The sequence below is a fragment of the Engraulis encrasicolus genome, chromosome 6 (genome assembly GCF_034702125.1).
Source record: "Engraulis encrasicolus isolate BLACKSEA-1 chromosome 6, IST_EnEncr_1.0, whole genome shotgun sequence".
NCBI lineage: Eukaryota > Metazoa > Chordata > Actinopteri > Clupeiformes > Engraulidae > Engraulis > Engraulis encrasicolus.
The window spans coordinates 4,582,513-4,607,512 of record NC_085862.1 but is presented as its reverse complement, the minus strand read 5'-3'; the positions used below and the strand labels follow the sequence as shown (position 1 = coordinate 4,607,512).

Genomic DNA, 25,000 nt, shown 5'->3' with positions numbered 1-25,000 from the left:
TAGATAGATAGATAGATAGATAGATGGATGGATAGATAGATAGATAGATAGATAGATAGATAGATAGATAGATAGATAGATAGATAGATAGATAGACTTCCTTGTTCCCAAGGGGAAATTAATTTTCACCACCACCATTACAGTCTTGTCACAGCCTACATCAGGCATACATAACAGACATCAAGACATTAAACCCCACTGACATACTGTACAGTACTAGACATGCCACATGTATACGGTATGCCTGTACTGCCCTACCATTTCAGAACGCAGTAGCTTGAAAATGGTTGAAAATGAGTTTAGACCGGAAATTGGCTTTAAAATACCTTCTTTTTCTTGTGTTAAAATGTTGGTCCAACTTTGTTTGTTTTGTTTTTTTTTCAGAAAAAAAAAACGATAAAAAATGATTATACTGCGCTTTTTTGTTTCAAGAAGTTACGTCGTACTAGCCAAAAATGCAGTATATCACGCAATGTACTTCACTTCTCCATTGAAACCGTGGTTTTGGTGTAGACAGTAATGCCACAACAGAACGCAGTATCTTGATTTTTCAGCTAAAAAGTAATGAGAATGTTGTTTTTTATGCTTTTTTCTTGTGTGCATAAATTTCCACCATAAAAAAGTATTATACGGGAAGTGTCATCACCACTTTACCTCCAACACAGTGCGTGGCCAGAAAAGAAACTTTACAGGGACACTGTGCAGGAAATGGTCAAAAGGCTACTGCAACTATGCTACTCATTGAAACTGGGCTGCCAATTGCCAAATTTGATCTTTACATGAAAGTTTTCTAAGTAATAAACAAATATTTTCTAGTATGGTTCAAGTAGAGTCATTTTGCAGCTAAAAATGGCTATTTTTGGAAATTCAAAATGGCGGACCATGGAGAAGATCCCCCTTTTCATGTATGAAAAGTGCAATTTTCCCAGTCATAATGAATACTTAGAATTTGATGGTGGTGGTAAGTATTCATGAAAAAGGTAACATTGGTGAATGGGCAGCATGAATTCTGGAAATAAACAACTAAAAATCTCACACAGTGTCCCTTTAAAGCCTTTTTTCTCAGTTTACCAGTACGGAAAGACACTGCGTTCTGAAATTGTAGGGCAGTGTAGGCCTACTGTATGCACTTTTCTGGACCCCTGGAGGCGATACAGGTTCATTGACCTGTAGGTAACCCTCTCTGGTGAGTTTGCTAAAAATACCGCAAGCAACGTGTCATTCTTGCCACTGACTGACCAGCATTCCTTCCACACGGAGCCTGAAACCACCTCGCTGCACGAAGCCCAGAAAAATGTTAATGCTTAATGGTCACACTGTTTAAAAATATCTCTCGGACAAGCAAGGGGGCCTGCTTGTTTGCTCGCTCGCTCGCTGGCTCCCTCTCTGACCGAGTCCCTCTCTTCTCTCTTCTTTTCCCTCTCTATTTGTCTCCACCTCTTTTCCCTGCTTCTTTTTCTATCTCTTTTTCATCTCTCTCTCTCTCTCTCTCTCTCTCTCTCTCTCTCTCTCACTCTCTCTTAGTCGGAAAAACTCAGTCAAAGAAAGCAGCTTTGAAGTATGGCGCCAACTGCTGCGTCAGCTCAAATATTCCCACAAATGTCTAAACACACACACACGCGCACGCAAGTACACATGCACACACGCACACGTATGCAGTACACACAACACACCCAGTTCATCACCCGAAACCCGCATAATTACAGTGCAATTATCAGGACACCTACAGTATGGAAAGGCCCTCACAGGCAGCGTTGCCTGATTGGGCGTTTACCCGCCAAATTGGGCTGCTTGGGATAGCCGTCTGCAGGTAAAAAACAGTCAAAAACGGCCATCTGGCGGGTTTTTCTGTACTTTTATGGCCATAGAACTCAATACAATTTGGTTGAATTTGGGTGGAATTTAGTGCCTCCAGGCGGTTTTTGAGCACCGTTGAAGTTGAAAATCAGACACATCTGGCAACACAGCTCACAGGTGAAGGAGCAGCCTCTTTAGGCGTCTAGACACTGTCAGCTAGTTAAGACTTTAATTGCTGTATTTCTGAGATGGGCAGATGACGATGAATGAGAGGAACAGGAGAGTGTATCTGTCTGTCTATGTGTTTATATTACAGTAAGTGTGGGTGCATGTGTATACTGTATGTGTGTGAAAGAGAGTGTGTATAGAGAGCATGCTTGTTGGTGTGTGTGTGTGTGTGTGTGTGTGTGTGTGTGTGTGTGTGTGTGTGTGTGTGTGTGTGTGTGTGTGTGTGTGTGTGTGTGTCTGTGTGTGTGTGTCTGTGTGTGCGTGTGTGTGTGTGTGTGTGTGTGTGTGTGTGTGTGTGTGTGTGTGTGTGTGTGTGTGTGTGTGTGTGTGTGTACAATGCATGCTTGCACAACAAACACAAAGCCCATCCCCTCACCCGTACGACAGCAATAAAAGCAGCAATCAACCATGTTGTCTGTCGCCTTACCTCAGAGAAGCCTTCATTCTGGTTAAGTGCAATGTCAGAGAAGTCCACGTCATGGAATGAGGAGTTTCCCAGGATCTCCATGGGGATATCCGACAAGGTGCTGGCGTGGTACGGCCTGGAGGCACAGCACAGACACAGACACAGACACAGACACAGACACAGACACAGACACACAGACACAGATAGAGGTTCATCAAGATTCTTCAGTTCACACAAGGAAGAGCGCGACACTGCTTCTCGCGCTCTTCCTTGTGTGAACTGAAGACTGAAGTACCTTGAAAAGCTGCACCTGCTGAAAAAGAAACCTTCGAGGTGTGCAGGCTTTCACAAAAAACTCCATCAACATTCTTGGAAACGAATACTGACAATACATGTATTCAGTTTGAAACCGAAATGCACAGCACACGTACAGTACATAGTTGCACTGAGTGGAGGTACAGCACAGACAGGGCCGGATCAATGCACAGGCTAGATATGGCTGCAGCCTAGGGGCCCCACCTTCCAGAGGGCCCCCTGATTGGCCAAAAGTGAAAAATTGCAGAATTGTGACTAGATGCAATATTGAAAAAAACATATAGTTTTTAGTCAATACAGTGGGTAGACATGTTATCCTCAATCTCTAGCTCGTAATTATGACACTATCTATGCAAATTTGTGGTGAAATTTGCCTTCTGGGGGCCCCACAGCAACGTGTAGCCTAGGGGCCCCAGGCCATCTTAATCCGGCCCTGAGCACAGACACAGACACAGGTTCATCAAGATCCTTGGAAACGAATACTTACTGACAATACATGTATTCAGTTTGAAACCAAAATAATCAGCGCACGTACAGTACGTAGTTGCGCTCAGTGATACAAAATCATTCAATACTCACAAAGATTGTGACTGACTGTGGTGTTTGTATCGCTACGTGCGCTGAGCATTTCGGTTTCAAGTGGAATATTGTCAGTATTCATTTTACAATAAAAGCAGTTCCGGAATATTCCGGAACTTCCATGTGTGGAGCAGCGTTCTGTATCCAGAATATTCCCTGAACATGGCTGTATTTAGAATGAAGAAAGTATTTACATAACTCGTGGGCAATTCGAATACTGCCAGCATTCCGTTTGAAATCAGAATATCCATTGCATGTAACTGTGCTCTATAACTTAAGATCTGTTTGGTAATCATGGCGCAGCACTGTTTTCATATTGATGAAGGCAATTTGCTTGATTCAAGAGCTTGGTAGACCGTAATTGAACTAGCTTGGAATGAATTGTTTTGAAAGAAATTGTGTGCATTCAGATAAACTTTTCAACTCATTGTATCACTTCATAATGACGTTTCACCATACAAGACACAACTTCTACTATAAATTTGGACACTTTAGAATAGTGGAGACATATTAGCCATCAATACTGTAGATGCCTAATTACTGTTTGTATAAGTGATTTATAGGACATGTTTTAAAGGCCTACTAGGTCCTTATAACGATTATACCAATATCACACGTAAAGGCCATATTGGCAGTGAACAAGAAATCTGTGAATACACATGAAACAAATGATTGATTTTGCTTAACAAATGCCTTTTAAGTCACTTATATGTATACAAACAGGTAGGTAGTATGTATTAGTGGTTAAAATGAAAACCTTAAAATAATGTGTGTTGCCTACATTTGTTCAAGCTAGAATGGCAATTGTTCCGTATTATGAGTCACAGTGATTTTGTATTGTGTAATGTAAGTGAGCTATGCGGACAGTAAAACGTGCCATGGGCAGAACTCATACGAGTCCACAAACAAAATGCTGAAAAGTCTTTATTGATCAAGAGAAAGCATTAAGATACTTAAACATGGCATGAAATACAATTATAGATGTACAATTACTGTACTATAAATATATTTACACTTAACCTAAAAACAAAACCTCATGTACTTACATTGATAATGGGGACCACTATACAGCGCTTGGCTAAAGACTCCGGCTCACCAACATTTCCAAAATGTCCCTAAAGTCTCCTCGTAGTCCACTACACAACAGCCTTCTCTGTCTCCCTCATCTCGTTAGCCAGTGCCTACACCACCTCATCTAAGACTAGTTTGGACTTTCTGTTTCTGTCTAAAACACAGCAGAGTGGAGAGGAACCTCGTCATATGACACTGACTGGGGCAACTACAACAGGGCAGAGAGAGAGAAAGAGAGAGAGAGAGAGACAGAGAGAGAGAGAGAGAGAGAAAAATCGAGAGAGAGAGAGAGAGAAAAATCGAGAGAGAGAGAGAGAGAGAGAGAGAGAGAGAGAGAGAGAGAGAGAGCTTGTATTGGCACCTCTTTCTTTCACTTCTGCTTCGCTTCGCAGACTACCTGGGAAAAACAGACCGCCGCTTCCAAAGAATCACCTGCTGGCCTCAAATATGGGCTTCTTCCGCCCCATCATGCCTACAGCCAAATTACGCCCACAAGTGGTGAGATAGGCCCTGCGTCATAAACCACACAGTAAATTATACAGTGTTAATTCAACACTTAGAGAGTGCATTTAACACCCTCTACAGTAGGCAGGGATGTCAAACTCAGACCCGGGGATCAAATCTGGCCGTCGAGGTAATTTTATTTGACTATAATAGTCTATTAATCTTAGTCTATCACAGTAGGCTCACAAATTTCAACACAAAATTGGGTGTCTCCCTGACATAGTATGAGTGGGGCGAGGACAGTGTAAGAATATATGCAGCAGTAACAGTTCAACTATCGTATGATGGGAAGCAGAGGAGTGATTGTGAAATTTGCCTCTAATACAGTGAGTGTGTGCTTGCTGAATTTCAGCCCATTTTTAATTTAGTAAATATTAGAATTAGAGTTTGATACCCCTGCTCTAGAGTGTATTTAACACCAGAGTACACTCTAAGTTGTTGAAATAACACTACGGTTTTTACTGAGCAGGTAATGCTATGCTGCCTATTGTGGATTATTTTGGTTTCTCTTTAGACTCAAACTCTGGGCTTTCTCAGAAATGAAATCAAAAGTAAAATACGGAAAAAATCAAACTCGTTTCAGTTGAGCTGTAAGATGATAATCGTGTGTCCAAAGGTAGCTTTCTGTTTTGATTGCTGCTCTCTGCCTCATTACTACAGTTTCAAAATGATGTATTTTTCTCCTCTTTGCATGTTTATGGTGATTTCATAGTGTGTGAGTGTGTGTGTGTGTGTGTGTGTTTTGTGTGAGTGTGTGTTACGTGTACTGAGTGGTATTCAATGTTATTTTTTTCCAAGGAGCAGTGTAATCAAGCAATCGAGTCACAATATGAAGTGTGAACACCACCTCTAAGACCCCTGAGATTACTCACTTTCTTTACCGTAAGGGACCACAACCAAAGCTGCTACAGACTATGCCTCTGTACTGCATTGCTACACCAGCGAACTTGTTTGATTCCGTCTGGGCACCTTTGCTGACCCTTCCCTGTCTCTCTCTCCCCACTCACTTCCTGTCTTCTCAAACGGCATAAAAAGCCCCCAAAAATCTTTAAAAAATGACAACAGTGTTAATGTAAAAAGAGATGAAATGAACACCATTTCAGATAACATGTGGTACCACACAAAATAGTGTTCATTTTACTCTTCATTTCAGATTTCATTCTACTCAGTATTGTAATGTGTACTGTAAATATTAAGAGCCATAGAGATGAAATTACACTGGCCACCTGTGGAATTTTACACTGACTTTTGACAACACTGCAATATGACTATCCGCAGTGTTGGAAATACCCTATCTGGAATTATATAGTAAGTGTACGCTGAAATATTGACACCCCATTTTTTACAGTGTACGTATAGATAGGTCAACACAACACAGTACTGTATATTCCTGTTAGACGACCTTTAAAGCATATAATCATCCTTCAGATTTCACAATCATTAATAAATAAGAAATAGGAACATGATAGAGGTCAGTGTGACCTTCCAAATATTCATAACTGATCACTAATTGATGTGACATAAGCGTGAAATAAGCGTTAATAGTGTAAAGCAGAATGCAGTAGCCACATAATGCCCATCATTCCATCAGTGGAACGCTGTAATAGACACTGAAAAGTTAACTACCATAGTATTACACTACTATGTCATAATAACACAGGGACGTTAGTAATACACTACGTAAGGGTTAACGTTCGGCGAGAAGGTCGCTACCGTGGAATAGCAGCACGACAGAGAGAATCTTTAGACCCCGACGCGGAGCGGAGGGGTCTTGTTCTCTCTGAAGTGCTGCTATTCCACAAAGCGACCGACTCGCCGAAAGTTAACCCGCTTATTATATGGATATACTTAAATGATTCACACATGGCGGGGACATTTCTTTAGACCTATTTAGACCTGTTTATTTGTTGCTGCGCAAAACAAAACAGTGCCGTTGTGGAACACCGCTAGGCAACAGCTAGGTAGCCAGGACAACAGGTGTTGTCTATCACAGCAGCTGATTAGAGTGACAAAAGACCGGACCCCCTGCGGAGTGATATGAAACATTCGCTTTAGCCACTGACTTGTATACAAGCGCTTTAGCAGTGAACGTCTTGTTGCCATTGACAGCGGTAGCCAGGACAACGGGTGCTGTCTATCACAGCAGCTGATTAGAGTCTTGTTGAAAAGTCGCTTTAGCAGTGAAAAGTCTTGTTGCCATTGACAGCGGTCTGTTATAGACCAACCCGTCCGTTATCGAAAAATAACAGACGTCCGAACGTTGGGGAGCCCCGTTGAAATGAATGGAGCATTCGACAGATGACGTCACAACCATATAATAACACTTGTTAATTGTCATTCTGGTAACAGCAAATTTATAACACCATGTCTATAACGCTATAACGGGTTAAAGTGTCACAATGTTTGGTGAAACAGCATAGATAGCAGATAGGAGTAGCGCATGTCTAATCTGTAAACAAGCTCCAGCTAGAAGTTTGGCGGAGCATAGAAGGGTACAGTGCATTCCCCAGATACAGTTTTCCAAGAATGGCTCAGAATGAACGCAGTTCTTGCCAGCTGATACAAGTTCGGAGAAAGGAATATCACTCAGACAGAAGAAAACAAACACTTGGGAAATAGCTGATCCACTGGAGTTCAGCAAAGAGGTTCATGGTTACAGTGTCCTATAGCCACTGAAAGACTGCTGTACTGCCAAAACATTGAAGCAATTAATGAGTTCCTATTAAAAGAACTGTGGTGGTTATTTTACAGGTTTTAAGTGGATTACACCTTTAGGTGTTTTCTAAATGTGTAAAGGGGAAAATAGGCCATTTGTGAGAGAGATCTTGTCATACAGTAGATCTTATCTTGCCACTTGTCATTTCTGAGGAACAAAAGCGAAGTGAATGTTAACTGACTGTGTGTGTACTGTATACATATACACACTCACACTCATGCACGCACGCACACACACACACATATATATATACACACAGATATATATATAGTGTATATATAGTGCGTAACACACCCCCATCCTGCTCTGCCCACCTCCTGCTGGTTTGATATGACAGTAATGGAAGGTCTTTGGCAGCCAGCGCCGGTGACATTCCAATAAAACAAAAGCCCCTTCGCCCTGGAATATCGAGCCCTTCCCGGAACCTTCCATCTGTTCCGTGTAACCAGAGGCAACGGCGCTCTAATCTGACATATTCCTGTCACTAAACAAGCTTGCGGTTCCAGTCTAATTTTCTTGTCTGAGAAACCGTACGACACGACGGCGGTCAAAACAGATTCATCTACCTCATGCTGGTGTCTGTCTGCAATAAACAGTTCCTTTCATTCCTGATAGCCTGATTAAATATTCAGAACAGACTAACTAATCTAAAAATAGATTAACTCAGCAGGACTTTTTAAGCACATCTATTTCTTACTTCATCATCATGGCCCAAGGTTAGGAAGTGATAAAAACAACATGGCACCAAGTTTCCATGTGTTATCTTTTTTCCAAAGAATAAACGTCATAGTGTTTACTTGGAAGGGAGGAATTAAACCTTGAGCGAAATCTGTTCATGATATATTAATAACAATAGTGGCTTAGCTTTTATTAGATTCAAAAGCATACAAGGAGGATATTATCACCCTTGATTTGTTGTCGGAGTTGAAAATCAAATTCAACCGCCAGCCAGGGAGATGTTTGACAGAAAATAATAATTCAAGAGCACAGGATAATGGTTTCAGTAAGCCACTGTAAATCTCATTAAGGCGCGCAGCTAATGCCTTGGGGGAAATACAAATACACCAGCGATGCAGCACTGTAATACTACTGTTAAATCTACACATTACAAATATGATCCTATGCCATTTACTGCCAACACTTTTGACACAAAATGATCAGAGTGCTACATTTGCACACACACACCAGCACACACTTATGCATGCAAACATGTTAACGTAAGCAAACACACGCAGGCACACATACACACACAGGCGCACGCACACGCGCACACACACACACGCACACACGCACACACGCACACACGCACGCACGCACACACGCACGCACGCACACACACACATGCACGCACCCACACACACACATAAACAGAGAAACCTATACACATTGACAGAAATGAGCAGGTGCATAGCAACACAGCATGGTCAGTAGAGTAAAGTTGACTCATTTTCCTCTCTTCCATGCTCGAATGACACAAACAAGGGACATTAACGTCACAGGACTTTTCATTCATGACGATAGCGGTCTTCAATGGCCTGTGCATGCAGCAATATTGGAGAAGTTCAGGTATGACAGACAGGCAGCCATGAGCCGCGCTGTGGTCTAACCACACGAGAAGAGAAGCATTAGATTAGTGTACTGCACTGTAGATCGCCCACTCTTGCTCTGCAAAAGGGATCTCTTTTTGGACCTAAGGATATTTTTTACAACCCCCCCACCTCCCATTTTCCGAACGCAAATATATGTTGTAAATGTAAATCACAAGAAAGGTAAATAAATACACATTGAAGTGAATATTATGTCCTCCAATGTATGGAAAGTTTATAAAAGCATATTATTCAAGGCAGCTTGCCCACATCCATGCAGGAGACACCACTGACATCCTCAATGCTTTGAGAAGACACAAAAAGGCTTAGTGCTCAGGAAATTGGGTCAAAGACATCCAACATGTCCTTCAGTGCAACGGATACTTTTGCTAACTGTAAATGCAAAAAAAATATTTTTTTTAAATAATTTTTTTGGCTTGGCTTTCATGCATTCACTTTTCAAAAACGTTTTTGAAATTTCATGTTTTTCACAGTTACAGTAAGCAAAAGCATCTGTTAGCACTGAAGGACCGTGTCATGTTGGACGTCTTTGACCCGACTGTGCAAATAATTACTCAGTTACTCAGGTGCATATCTGTACTGGGTGAAGTGTAAGTCCAAAAAAAGGAAGGAAAAAAGCAGAGGCACTCTGAGATTTGGGAAAAAAATAACAAAGCCTTGAAGCATGGCAAAACTGTTCCTCAATGCTTACGGTACTTCTGCTGTGCAGGGCCTCTGGTGGGCATTTGCTTCTGCCATTTGTGCACATACAGTAAATATACGAGTATTACTGTAATGTCACTCTTTAAGTGTTGAAATTAATGAACATTTTAGGTAACATTTGGTCCCTCTCAAAATTAGTGTTAATTTTTTCTCTTTTGTCAATATGACATTTTCAGAGTTAATTCTACTGAAATACTTTGTAGGCTACACATTAAGAGCTGTAGAGTTAAATTTACACTGGCCACCTGCAGAACTTCACACTGACTTTAGACTTCACTGTTGGGTAATTTGACTCTCCACTGGCCGTACTTTAAAGTTTATTTTAATTAATTATTTTGTTAGTGCTCACAAAATGTTTAAAGTCAATGTTTTGGGCATCATCAAGATGTTAACAGTCACCATTTAAACAAAATGTATTTATAGTGAACTGAAGTTACTGATTCAGTCACATTTATCACATACTGCTAGTCAGCATGCTGCTACCGGCATCAGAATACTTTATATAATGAAATGAATTGTCTCAGATGCCAGACTTCAAATTCTCTTATCAAATCAGATTAAAAGGCAAACTAAATCAAGCATCACAGGATGAATAAGCAGCTAATGTCAAGCCACTTTGCCTTGAGATGTTCGCTTTCATTTTTGATTTCCAATTTTGTTTCGCCATGTTTTGTGAAACCTAGGAAGTTTTACCCAGACTCAGACAGAATTGCCAGCCTTGCCAAACAGGAGCGGAAAATGGAACTAAAAAAGCACAACATGTCAGTTATTTCACAACACCACTGACATTTTACGGCCTATATTTAGGCCAGTGGTCATGTCTGTAGTGTTGTCTATATCAACAATCACTCCCACCAAGGAACATGTCTCACTGACAGTATAGCTGGACAAAAACTTGCCCCCCACTATATTATAATGTGCGAGCAATGTGTGAGTTTGGACTGATTTAAGCTCTCTAGGCATATTTCCGGCCACTTTAGTGTTAATTTCTGAATAATAATATATAATACCTCTATAATTACAATAATTCAACTAAAGGTGCGGCTAGTACTAGTGGCTAGTACTGTACATGAAGAAAGAAAAACTCAGCTGTCAATCTGTGATTTCAGAATAGAGAGTGGCTCCAAAAAATGGGCAGTCATGGGCAAGTGGTTAGGGCGTCAGACTTGTAGCCCAAAGGTTGCCAGTTCAACTTCCAACCCGCCAGGTTGGTGGGGGGAGTAATTAACCAGTGCTCTCCCCCATCCTCCTCCATGACTGAGGTACCCTGAGCATGGTACCATCCCGCCGCACTGCTCCCTTTCGGGCGCCACTGGGGGTCTGCTCCCTTGCACGGGTGAGGCAAATGCAATTTCATTGTGTGCAGTGTTCACTTGTGTGCTGTGGAGTCCTATGTTACAATGACAGTTTCCCCAGTTGGGCTTTCGCTTTCATATCTCTTGCTTACACACAGAAAAGCTATGTAAGGACCTTTTCATGCAACGTTTCGGATGTATCTCTTGCTTACACACAAAAAAGCTATGTAAGGACCTTTTCGTACAACGTTTCACACAACAGTGTCATAACAGATTTGTAACCTAGTCATGCATGTCTAAAACATTATGTCAATATCATAAACATTATTATTATTATGACCGTTGACATTCAGTAAAAGGTGCACTGTGTAAAAACTGTATTTTTAGTAGTTCATTTCATTGGAGACACTGACGAAGGCAACAGCCGAAACGTTTGTCTAGACTTTTGCTGATATGTAAAAAAGAAAAAAGAAAAAAAAGAAAAAAACAGTGCGATCCACTTTCTCACCTTCTAAGTAGTTCATGTCCAAAATTCATCAAAATAAAGGCAGTAAAAGCCAACAAATATACTTTTTATACAAAAACCGAGTGAAAGTCCATCAGTTTTGGTATGTGTGTGTATGTGAGAGAGTATTCAGAGGAGATAAAATAGAGCGAACAGGAGATAAGATAAGAGGGTCAGGATGCTTATGTAACAGATGAGACCTTGCGTTGTGTTTTCAATCTGTTCTTCTTTTATTCTGAAGAAAGGACATTAAGACATGGTTGAGGACGGGGTGCATATCGACCCGGGCACCGGCCTTTACATATCCAAAACGAACTGAAAGATACCAGCGCTTTGTTCCCATAACCACTTGCGCTCTTAAAGGGCCAGCGTAGCATTTCACCAGCAATATACACAGTGGCAAGTGGAAGAAATTAAACCTGTTACACTTACTGGCTGTATGGCGTCTGTAAGGGTCGCGCTGAGTCCAAAGGGTACTGCTGGGAGAATCCCCATGGGAGTCCACAGGGGTACGGCTGACCCTGTAGTAGTCACACACACACACGCACGCACACACACACACGCACCCACGCACGCACGCACACACACACGCACATACACACATGCACGCACACACACGCACGCACACACACACACACACACACACACACACACACACACACACACACACACACACACACACACACACACACACACACACACACACACACACAAAGAGAAAGACGCAGAGAAAACACTGAAATTAAAAATTCTGATGCTCGTTCCTGTGAATGTATTCTTACAGTAGGTCCAAAAGGGGTCTCAGCAGAGAATGATTGGGAACCGCAACATCTACATTAATTGATGTAATGACGTTCACTGCCTTGTCTGACCCCGTATTGACAGAGCACAACCAGTGTCATCTAAACAAAAAATACCCCTCAAAACAACCTCACTGATTCATAAAAAAAAACACCTTCACAGTTTTTTGTTTTTTTTTACAAACCACCAGCACAACCTGTTGAGTGAAATACCTCACAGCTCCCTTCACACTCATCTGTCTCCTCAGCTGTGAGCAATCTGACAACTGCTCTTGCTCATCTCTGTATTTATTTTGTCCTTTATTTCGTTCCAGTCAGCGATTTCCTCATAATGTCTGTGTTTCACTGACGTCAGACTCAGAGCCACCACAAAAGGAGAGGATGCACATCATCCAACAGGATGAAAGGGGAAATATATTAAAGAATAAAACAATAAATGAATAAAGAAGCACTCATTAGATTTATTTTTGCTTTTTGCTTTTTAATCGCTTCACATCACAGAAGTTTGGGGCTTACACCCTTCTTCAGTGTGAAATGGCGATGAGTGATTCTTTATTCATTTATTTTTGAGATTTGAGTCCATTCATTGACAAAGTTAAGCACCCAGTGTAAAGAATTAGACTACAAGGTGTTGAGCGCGCTTCCTGATCCTTCAAAGAATAAAACAATAACAGAATAAATAACAAAAATAAACCAATGATATACTGTATGTAACACAACAATAAAAAGGAATAGAGCTGCAATCCTTCAGATGTCCCCTTTTGCATTAATTGGAGACAGTATTGATGAAAGATTTATCTATTCAGACATTTCTGAAGGAAAAATACATGAGTTAAAGGTCAAATTTAAACTCACTTGTTCACCATACGAAGGCGTCAAAATGCTAATATTTAAGAAGTGGAGTAAAAGGATGGTGAAACTTTAAAACCTCATCAGATATCTTGAGAAATACCTACCAACTTTTAGCGATATATTTAAAACTGAGAAGTGAGAGTCAATTGTCATCAACAACAGCCGGAAAAATAAACAGGATGTGGACAAGATGGGACGTGAGATATATAAACAAATAATAACTTGTGATGGGAAGAGTGTTCTGCATCAATCCTTTGATTAAAAAAACAAAAACATTCACAGAACTAAGAAACGTTTAAATTACAATGTTTTCTAATATCTTCTAAATGTAGTATCTTTTGTCTCACTTGTGTTCTCAGTCTGGATGTGATTCATCGTCATTTCTCCATATCTGTGAGAGTATCTGTGAGCCATGAACCAAAGACTGCGATTAATGATGCTTTTCAATTATCATATCATATCGTATCATTGTTTTGTGTGTAATAATGATTGGTGTTGGTGTGAGGATTGCAGCAGGGTGTCATCATGTGACAGGGAAAATTGCAAAATGTTTTCCTCAAAAACATGTTGATATAATTTTTTATTTTTTAGAAAAATGATCTCTCTGGAGCAAAATAATTCCTGGTCTGTATGTAAAAACATCCCATTTCACTACTTTTCATATCATTTATATGTAGAGAAAACACATCTTCTCGTGCCCTTTTTAACACTTACGTAGATGCCTTTCTTACGCACCTGCTGGTTTCACAGGATGTGGCATGGTTGAGTAACAAAGTTTACTTCTTCAGAAGCCGTGGGGTGTAGTCTAGTCTGTGTCCTTACACCTGTTGTTTCGCACCATCTTTTTAAATGCCATGGAGCTATTCAGTTCAGTTTTTGAGTCCAGTGTCACTAAATGATTATTTGACCAATGTCATGACTCCTTACCCAGTTCTGTGATAGACAAACGTCTTGCTTTCAGAGTTTTTTGGTTATTTTGGTATTTGGGTCTCTTGAATGCCTAAATACTGTTACTTAATTAATAAATACTGTATATGCCGCCATACACTTACTTCCTTCAAGATGAATCCTAGGAGACGGCGTACTTTACTGTAAGTCTTTGTATTTGCTTGTGATGTTGGCTTGATTATGTCCTCTTTTGAAAGTCGCTTTGGTTATAAAGTATGGAACTATTTTAAGGTCATAAGTCTTACAGCTCCACAAAACGCATTTCAAATGTGTAAGCTGCACCTTGTACTTGCAGGGTTATTTTCACATCTGTACATTTGTTTTGTAACTGTGTGGGTTTTTTTTGCACATGTGTGTGGGGGAAAACGTATGTGTAAAATATTAAAATGTATGTGTAGAAATGTTTTGAAGTTGTGGCAAGAGAAGTGCGTACGGCTTGTGCCATGCTTTACCAACTTCTTCCTGTTCGGAGCTGCGAGCACACGGCTGTGAAACTTTTTTCACAGATGTACGAATTTTGAGCCGGTTTTCACGTGGGGGTGGGGTCACAGGGTGAGAGCCAATCAAAACATCGCTTATTGCCAAGCCATCGATTTCAATGGGGTGCGTTTACATCCCAGTGCAGTAGGTGGCGATAATGAATATTCACCTCTAAACATCACTTGCAACGCGCCAAATGAATACAGACTACCGGCACGTTAAGTTTATATAGGCAGCGAAATATTTTACATCTGTAAGTTAATTCAGTAGACTATTTTACATCTATAATATATCTATAGCCTACTATTTCCACGATCTGCTTACCTTGATCCCCACAGATACCACGCAAAATACCATGCACTCATTGACTGAATATTGTGACACTATGACAGACGCAAGTGACCAACAAATTGCATTACATTAACTAGCTTTTCGTTTTTACCTGGTAACAATTATATAATAATTATATTCTCTGTAACATAACAACGTTAAAATGCAACTAAGTAGAAGCGTGCAGTATTGGCAGGCAGTAGCCTATTTAAACAGTCTCAGCCATGCAACTGAGAAGAGGATGAATATGCTACAAAGATTATAAAAGAACCCCCCCCCCCCCATGTATAAGAGCCAAATAAAAGGGACACCAGTGTTTTATTTCACCTTTATTTTGGAATTCCCAGATGCCATTTTAAATAATCTGAAATAACTTAGGCCTACAGTATAAAGTAATGTGCCATTTATATAACAAAAACACTGCATACCCCTAGACACGATGCATACTTGAATAAAAATAACATTTTGTTAAACAGGTGCATGAGTAAGGGACAGCTCTTCCACATACCCATGTCATTGTAATGGGGACAAACGTTTGTTTACATTTCAAAAAAACATCTTCATGTATTCCTAATAACATTCAAAAGGTTATGCAACATCAGCAGACGACTAGCAAACAGACAGTGATACCTTTTGGGATAGTATTTGGATTAGACCTATGTTAAGAAGGTTTTTAATGCAATCAAAGTCTGCCCCTATTAGAATAGCTCAAATCTCAGAAAGAGCTGAGTCAAAAAAATGCCAGCATCACCGGGTACTGACAAGTCAAGGGTAGCATGAGGTATACAACAGCATATTGAAATTGGCAGAAGCTATCTTTTAAGAGGCAAATGGTTGAGTAATCCAGTGCCACTTTGGTGATTTCTGGCAAATTAGAATGCCCATAACATCAGACATAACCCTCCATTCATTTTCATTTTTTTCTTTTTTCTGGTGAGTTAGAATGTCCGTACCACCAAAGCACCAAAACGTGGTATGGAAATCTATAGGACATAATGAAGAGGGAAGTGTGGGTGACCAGATAAAAAAAAAAATAAATAAATAAAAAAACAGCTGGCACCAAAGCATCAAGGATATCTGGACTTCTATATCCCTCATGCAATGCCACTGCCCATTGACTTCAATGGTGCGACACCTTCCATTCTGACACACACAGAGACACACTGCCATACAAAGCAAGAAAGAGTGTGGGGAGATATAATCACAAATAGTAGCTACATTTCTGTCCTGATGCATCTGCCAGATGGCAATCTAGCAAAGAACTTGTGCCGAGGGTGCAGTAACACATGGAGAACCATGATGTGATGTAGTATGTGATGGTTTATTAGCAGTTTTGTGGTTGTAGTGTCTTCTAGAGGGTTCACAAGAAGTGCAGATTTTGCAGAGGTGTTGGTGGCCCATGACTGGTCCTGGATGGTGCACCACCTTCACCGACTCTCCTCCCCTGATGCTGATGAGTTGGACATGCTGGAAAGGTCATCTAAAGTTTGGCAAAGAGAGAAGATTAGAGGAGAGTGCATGTGTGTGTGTGTGTGTGTGTGTGTGTGTGTGTGTGTGTTATTAACCCATTTTAGCCTGATGCTGCATACACGATGCATTGTCCAAGGCGCCTGAAGTGACATGGGTGCATTCCAATATGCAGACTGTCCATTCTCATGCAAGATGATGGTCTTGGCTTTTAAATGCAACTAATTTCACATTTTTATGTGCCTCAGAGGCTGAGCAAGTTAGGTTTTTACCGCCCCCAAAGGTTGCTGGTTCATCTCCCAGCCCGCCAGGTTGGTGGGGGGAGTAATTAACCAGTGCTCTCTCCTCCATCCTCCATGACTGAGGTACCCCACGCATGGTACCTTCCCGCCACACTGCAACATACTGCTCCCTTGGGATGCCAATGTAGGCTGCACCCTTGCACAGGTGAGGCATAAAATGCAATTTTGTTGTGTGCAGAGTATACTATGGGCAGTCATGGGTGAGCGGTTAGGGCGTCAGACTTGCATCCCAGAGGTTGCCGGTTCGACTCCCGACCCGCCAGGTTGGTGGGGGGAGTACTCAACCAGTGCTCTTCCCCATCCTCCTCCATGACTGAGGTACCCTGAGCATGGTACCGTCCCACCGCACTGCTCCCCATGGGGCGCCACTGAGGGCTGCCCCCTTGCACGGGTGAGGCATAAATGCAATTTCACAGTGTGCAGTGTTCACTTGTGTGCGGTGGAGTGCTGTGTCACAATGACAATGGGAGTTGGAGTTTCCCAATGGGCTTTCACTTTTTTCACTACTTGTGTGCTGTGTCACAATGGCAAAGGTGGGCTTTCACTTATATACACCTAGAGATTTTTTCCCCTGAGTCCAATGTTTTTAAACAGTTGAAACATGAACATTTCCAGTCAATATTTACAATGGAATAGTAGACCTCTGTGTCATATTCCCAAGGAATGGTAGCATCGCATCTGCTGTGCTGTGTCAAAGTAATTCATAAGCCTACTGGTTGTGTTTTCCCTGCCCATTCACAACTTTGACGGCCTGCAATTTATTCAGATGTGTTCTACAACTTTTTGATGAAACTTCCATTTTACATTTGATACCACAAACTAGGCTTACTTGTTGTGCTTGCTTGTTGTGCTGTGTGGATTTTTGTTGAGCAGGGATCTCACTTACCAATTAGCATGTTTTCCTCTTGTTACCAGCATCAGTCTGAACCTGACTGGACACCTGTGCACTTCACCATATGTGAACTCTGAGGGCAAGTGTAGAAGCCTGGCAAATAAAGACAGGAATAAGTCGGTCTCAGTATCACTGTGCAACTACATTCACAATGTAATATGTTGGTTTAGTTGAATTCTGTCCATCAAAATTTAATATTATGGTTTACATTTAGGCATACAACTTTCACAATGCCATATTAGTTACATTTAGCTAGCTAGTGTCCTATTTGGTAAGGACATGTACAAGTGATGTAGGCTGTACAGCAGGGGTGGGCAACTTTCATTATAAGGTGGGCCAACATTTTTAATTACTTACCACAATCAGTGGGCCACATCACCACGCACTTGAGAGAATTTACAAAAGGATACTTCACTTTTTCTTTATTTTTACATGAATGCTTACACTATTGATTTATAGGGGGTTAAAAACTGTCCTTTTTCTTCTTTTAAAAGTGAGAAGTTGGGCTGCATGTGGCGCCCGAGCCTCCAGTTGCCCATCCCTGCTGTACAGTTTCCTAACAGAAAGGCTCTCATAGTATTTCAAATAATGGTCTATATAAAACTGGTTATAATAGGTACAGTGCAGCATAAACAGGGTTGAGGGGGTGGTTTCTTTTATTTCGTTGTACCTACCGAGTAGTTTAGCCAATGTCTGTGTGACACGTTCATGCTGCCACCTCCACAGCATCCTCTTCACAACCGCAGGGGCAAAACACCTGAAAACATAATAATGTAATCCTTTTTCAGTCCAAGATATAGACTAGAAAATGAGTGACAGCATCACAATCAGGTATGCAAGTGTAGTGGACCCCCCATTTTCGGCTTTTTGTTATTCCCTTATTCTCACTCCCTGTCTTTTTGTTGTCCTGTCAGAAGTTGTCTTTTAGTTTAATTATGCTGTTGCACGTTTTCGCCAATAGATGGCATTATAGGACCAGCAATGAGTGCAGAGACCCTCTCTGGTGCAGTAGCCAGTGACTTCGGTCACATAAAGAACGAAACGTGGAAGTGACAGGCTTTGTTATGATACAGAAGTAGGCCAGTGACAATGGCCTCAAAATTTGGAGACACCCCAACCGGAGGTAGAACAAAACCCAAGAGAAGTCACATTTTGGGTGCTTTTGTTGTTTGGAGGTGCATATGAAAATGTGTAAAATGTTTAGGCTTAGCATTAAAATCACTTTGGCCAAGAATCATTTTCATGTATGGGACACCCTAGAGATGAGGAAAAACATTATTGGGTTTTGTTCTACCTCCGGTTGGGGTATCTCGAAAACGAAGGCCTTTTTGGGCCCATTGTCACTAGCCTAAAGGCAGCGGTGTCAGCTGTACAGTTATGCTGAGGAAAATGTAAATAAACAACGAACTCAGCAAAACTCTACACACTTGAGGACCTTATTCATTAAGTGTGCAACATAAGCATTCATGCAATAATGCCACCAGGTCACATTTAAGATTTAATTAGGAGTATTTTGTTATGGATCTTATGTAGTGATAGACTTACCATTTCTTGTTATGGCATATCTGGCCTATTCCCAAGAGAAGGCTGATGTCCCTGTCTGTTGATCTGATTTTGACGTCGGCAAGATGCTTCGTGCTGTCTGGGTTTCAAACCTAGTGGTGAAATGACAAGGGGTTTTTATGTAAACAAAATGCTTATTTCAGTAAGTGTACATACAGTAAACAGATCTAAGAAGTTCCCAGAGCACCCTACGATAGCTGGCATGGTTGGCACAAAGACCCAAAGAGCAAAATTGTCCCAAGATTGTCTTCCAAACAATTCCACTCCAAACATTTTCCTTCTGAAATAAACAATGTCCATATCCAATCAAACCTCAGTAGGCAGCTATCTCGTCAGGTCGGCCTTACCATAGACACATCTGTGGCCCGTAAATTTACAATCTCAAACGTCATCACCATATAAGCCATGGCACAACACAAGCGTTTATTTTTTTATAATAAACAAGATATCTCGGCACGTTTGCGCTAGTTATCTGAACACTGATTGTTAACGAATGCCCGAAATAGTGTAGAGCTAGCTGCCATTTATGTTATGCTAGCTAGGGTCAAGTCATCTCATCCAAACTAGCCACAGTAAGGGGGAAATTACGCTTCAGATGAACGGGAATGACTCAAAACTTTAGAAATATATTGTTAGTGTTGGTGAGGATCACTAAAGGACTGTATTGCGCTGGTTCTGATTTGTTGGGATGTTGTGTTGTATGGGGGGCGTCGGTTAGAACACCATGAAGCAGTTAGAAGCAGTTGTCTCCCTTTAGTTTCTTTATTAAACTTCACAGATGAATTACATGGGCATGAGCCTCAGTTGTGTGTGGTCTGCAAACACAGAATAAGGCTAATCAACACACTGTATTAACTAACAAAACTAACAAAATTACACATACACTGACTGAAATAATACTCCTCCTAGCATCACTACTTATCATTACTTCGAATATCTAACATAGCTCAATTAGCATGACTTACACATTTCCAATACAAATGACTACAATGCTAGTTCTCCGCTTAGCATGCTAATCGCGATTGGCACGCTAATCGCGATTAGCACCCCAATCTAACAATACTGTCACATCAACTCTACATCAACATACACACTCTGAAACGAACTACTAACTCACTATTCTGACACAACAACACTTACTTGGTGGAAAGGCACGCACACAAACTTCTCACATGCAATCATCCTGAGGTAATAACTCAACTGGAGCAGCAGAGCTGAGTATGTGCTCCCTGCTCCAAGTAGAACTTAACTGAACTGCACGTGAAGGGGGCGGGACTAGGCATCAATGTCAGAGTCTTTCTTACAGTTAGAATGTACCGTGTACAAGGTTAGTCTATGAGGCTAAATAGTTTTCTTACATATATATTTTTATATCCCAGTTACGTACCATATCTTCTGCATGAATCGAGGCCTCCTGTTTCATTGGCACGAATGAATGAAAAATCCGACAGTTTCCATCGAAGTCCTCGCGAAACACTGATTGGTTGGCAGTAAGAGATGTTTTGATTGGCTCTCGCCATATGACCCCACCCCCACGTGAAAACCGGCTCAAAATTCGTACATCTGTGAAAATAGTTTCACAGTCGTGTGCTCGCAGCTCCGAACAGGAAGAAGTTGGTAAAGCATGGCACAAGCCGTACGCACTTCTCTTGCCACAACTTCAAAACATTTCTACACATACATTTTAATATTTTACACATACGTTTTCCCCCACACACATGTGCAAAAAAAACCCACACAGTTACAAAACAAATGTACAGATGTGAAAATAACCCTGCAAGTACAAGGTGCAGCTTACACATTTGAAATGCGTTTTGTGGAGCTGTAAGACTTATGACCTTAAAATAGTTCCATAAGAAAGCGTCTGCCAAATGCAATGTAATGTAAATGTAATGTAAAAGTCAAATGAGTAAGCAAGCAGATGCCAATATTGAGGACCATATCCAAAGATCATTTGTGAGGCAATTAGGCCGGTAATGATATACCGTAATCAACTCACAATTTACATTCCTAATGTAATGTAAGGCTTTTGATCAATTTGTGGTGCTGCACAGTGTTTCTGATGCATAGACCATTCTGCGGTGCAGCACCACAAATTGATCAAAAGCCGTACATTAGGATTGTAAGTCACACTCTTCATGGCGATTCCATTCAAATTGATTATTATTTACCCCCCTACTGTTCCGTACATACATGTCAATGGGAGTACACACATAATAGTTGCACTGGCCCAATGTTTTTTTTTCCCCAAAACACAAGACATTGCATTACATTACATTACTGTACAATGCATTACATTACAATCAGCAGATGCTTTTAACCAAAGTGATTTAGGTTACAGTTGTTTATCAAATTTATTAACTTTGATCTGTATGGGTAACAGTGGCAGTCTTACCCCGAGTGTAGGGGTGGCTATGCCGTACATGCCCATGCTATATCCCCAACCTGAAGTGTTGGTTAATGCAAATTATGTTCCACAGATAGCACACAATAGCCCTGGTCTAGCCCTGAATAGCCCTGGTCTATGGGTAACAGTGGCAGTCTTACCCCGAGTGTAGGGGTGGCCAGGTCGTACATGCCCATGCCCATGCTGTGGGTGTGCCGCAGGGGTGTGCCTCCTGCTGCTACTGCCCACTCACACACACATGCAGGCCTGCAGCACTAATGCCACGACACTGTCATCACCTAGACCAGTGTTTCTAAAATTGGGGCGTAAGCCCCCCTGGGGGGGCGTGGAGGCATCTCAGGGGGGGCGTGTGACATCTAATTTTGGGTTTGGGAAGCATTCAGACCCTCTGAAGGGGGGAATGATGGGAAAAGTTTGAGAACCACTGACCTAGACATACTCATCTATGGGGAAACACTGGAAGTCTTACCCCAAGCGTGGGGGTGGCCAGGCCGTACATGCCCATGCTATATCCAAAACCTGAAGTGTTGGTTAATGCAAATTATGTTCCACACACAATAGCCCTGGTCTAGCCCTGAATAGCCCTGGTCTATGGGGAAACAGTGGAAGTCTTACCCCGAGCGTGGGGGTGGCCATGCCGTACATGCCCATGTCCAGCTGAGGGTGTGCTGCAGGGGTGTGCATCCGGTTCTCCGCGTCCATGACCGGAGGGGCGGGGGAGAGGGAAGGCATCAGGCCACCAGGGCAGGGCTAATCATCATCATCATCATCACTGCTGGTGGTGGTGTGTATATACGCCTTCTCCTGCTGCTGCTGCTGCCCACTCAATAGGCCCACCCACTGGTGGTGGTGTGTACGGCTTCTGCTGTGGCCCACTCAACGCGCCCACCCACTCACACACACGCACCACTAATGCCACCGCGTCGCCATCACCTAAACAAGGACAAATAACACGACATCACATTAACATAACACATTGCTTTACTGTAGACAACCCTATTACATTATACCACAACTCGTCATTCTCAATCAACCATTATCTACACCTCTGTCTGTCTGTCTGTCTGTCTGTCTGCCTATCTATGTACCTGTATCTATCTGTATATCTATCTATCTGTATATCTATCTATCTGTATATCTATCTATCTGTATATCTATCTATCTATCTATCTATCTATCTATCTATCTATCTATCTATCTATCTATCTATCTATCTATCTATCTATCTATCTATCTATCTATCTATCTATCTATCTATCTATCTATCTATCTACCTATCTATCTATCTATCTATGTGTGTATATATAAGGTTGACATTTGGGGGTGATTGCGTTATTGAGTTCACTTGGTGAGTATGAGGGAGTGTGACGCCACTCCCTAGCTACAGGGCAGCATGAGCCAAAACCTTTCAGCAGAATTTCACAGTAAGGCCTCACCCACCCACCCACCCACCACACCACACCACACCACACCACACCACACCACACAACACCACACCACCATGCGGTGCGATTGCACTTGTTACTCACACACTCACTCCTCCAACGGCAGTTTTATACAGTTCATACTGTTGGGACTGTTACTATAAGGGCAATCAAGTATTGAGGCAATCACGCCTCGTGAGGCAATCCAGCATTTTACTGTAAGTAACTGTTCGTGGAGTTACACCAACGTGAAATAAATGGTCATAAATATATTAACTATAACATGACCTTCTCTTGGACCACCAACACTACATCACTGGCGAAGAAGGCCCATCAGCGTCTCTACTTCTTGCGCAAACTAAAGAAGGCAAGTGCTACACCCTCCATCATGACAACATTCTACAGAGGAACCATAGAGAGCGTCGTGTCCAGCTGCATCACAGTGTGGGGAGGAAGCTGCACGGAGAAAAACAGGAAGACACTCCAGCGTGTTGTGAACACAGCGAAGAAGATCATTGGAGTACCACTCCCCTCCCTGCAGGACATTTACACCGCACGCCTCACCCGGAAAGCACTGATGATCATCAAAGACACAAGCCACCCTGCACACAAACTGTTCAGCCTCCTGCCCTCTGGAAAGAGGTACAGGCGCCTCCGTTCCCGTACCACCAGGCTTGCAAGCAGCACGATGCATCAAGCAATCAAGATACTGAACACTCAACCCACTCTCCCTTCACTGTCAGCCTCTAGCCAGCCAGGCCACTGACAACGCTCCCTCCCCTCATCCCCACCACCATATCTGCGACTGAACATTCCACCTGCACTACTACATCTGTGACTGAACTTTCAACCTGCACTAACTCAAAACATACACATGCACACACACACACACACACACACACACACACACACACACACACACACACACACACACACACACACACACACACACACACACCACACACACACACACACACACACAAGCACACTGCACTTTCTGCACTAAACCCAAACATACACACACTGACACACAACTCATACTCACACACATACACACACACACACACACACATACACAGGTACACACACACAGACGCACACCGCACTTTCTACCTGCACTAAACACACACACACACAACACACACACACACACACACACACACACACACACACACACACACACACACACACACACACACACACACACACACACACACACACGCACACAAAACACATACAAACACACACACACACACACATACTGCTGCTGGTGTATTTAATAAACCTTTTTTAATTATTTATTTTCTTCAAATGCTACTATTACTATGTCAGAACGCTATAAAGGACTTTTAGAAAAAGCACAACAAAATACCTCCTCTTAATGTATGTTCTCTACAAGTCTTCTGTTGTCCAGTCTTGCACTTTAAATGTCTGTATGAGCAATGTCTATGTCCATACTGTCTATGTCCATGTATGAGTACTGTCTATGTCTATACTGTCTATGTCCTTACCTAGATTAGTCTATGTCTGCATGGGAGAGCAAGAAACGCAATTTCAAATTCTTTGTATGACCAGTGCATGTAAAGAAATTGACAATAAACTTGACTTGACTTGACTTGACTTGACTTGACCTTTATCAATTGGGAATCTAATCAGTCACACATTGTCATTACACATTATACACAAAAGATAATCATGTGTAAATAGTAATTTAGTTATTACAGTAAGTAAACGACAAACAATCGGCCTGCAGTTGGGAAAGCTGTTTGCAACATCTTCCATTTAACCGCAAAAAAAGGCACCCTGCCCG

The 25,000-nt window shown here is 41.7% G+C and overlaps 1 protein-coding gene and 1 long non-coding RNA gene across 8 annotated transcripts in view; both read right to left on the bottom strand.

The window, feature by feature from the left end:
• The window catches only part of sbno2b (strawberry notch homolog 2b), a 149,826-nt gene that overhangs the window by 84,529 nt on the left and 40,297 nt on the right, over positions 1-25,000 (bottom strand). For 4 of the 7 annotated variants that reach the window (XR_010035127.1, XM_063200484.1, XM_063200485.1 and 1 more), the window contains exons 2-4: positions 22,382-22,699; positions 12,158-12,246; positions 2,453-2,567 (exon numbers count right to left, since the gene is read on the bottom strand). Coding sequence is in view for 6 of the 7 variants with exons in the window: in XM_063200484.1 (XP_063056554.1) it covers positions 2,453-2,567; positions 12,158-12,246; positions 22,382-22,498 (321 nt within the window). In the remaining variant the exon portion in view is untranslated. The other 3 variants (XM_063200486.1, XM_063200488.1, XM_063200490.1) reach the window with 3 other exon arrangements.
• On the bottom strand, positions 16,438-20,644 carry LOC134450158 (uncharacterized). Its single transcript, XR_010035022.1, has 5 exons — positions 20,500-20,644; positions 19,342-19,451; positions 18,471-18,553; positions 17,791-17,889; positions 16,438-16,615 (listed from the first exon to the last, which is right to left on the bottom strand). It is a non-coding gene; the product is annotated as an uncharacterized LOC134450158 (long non-coding RNA).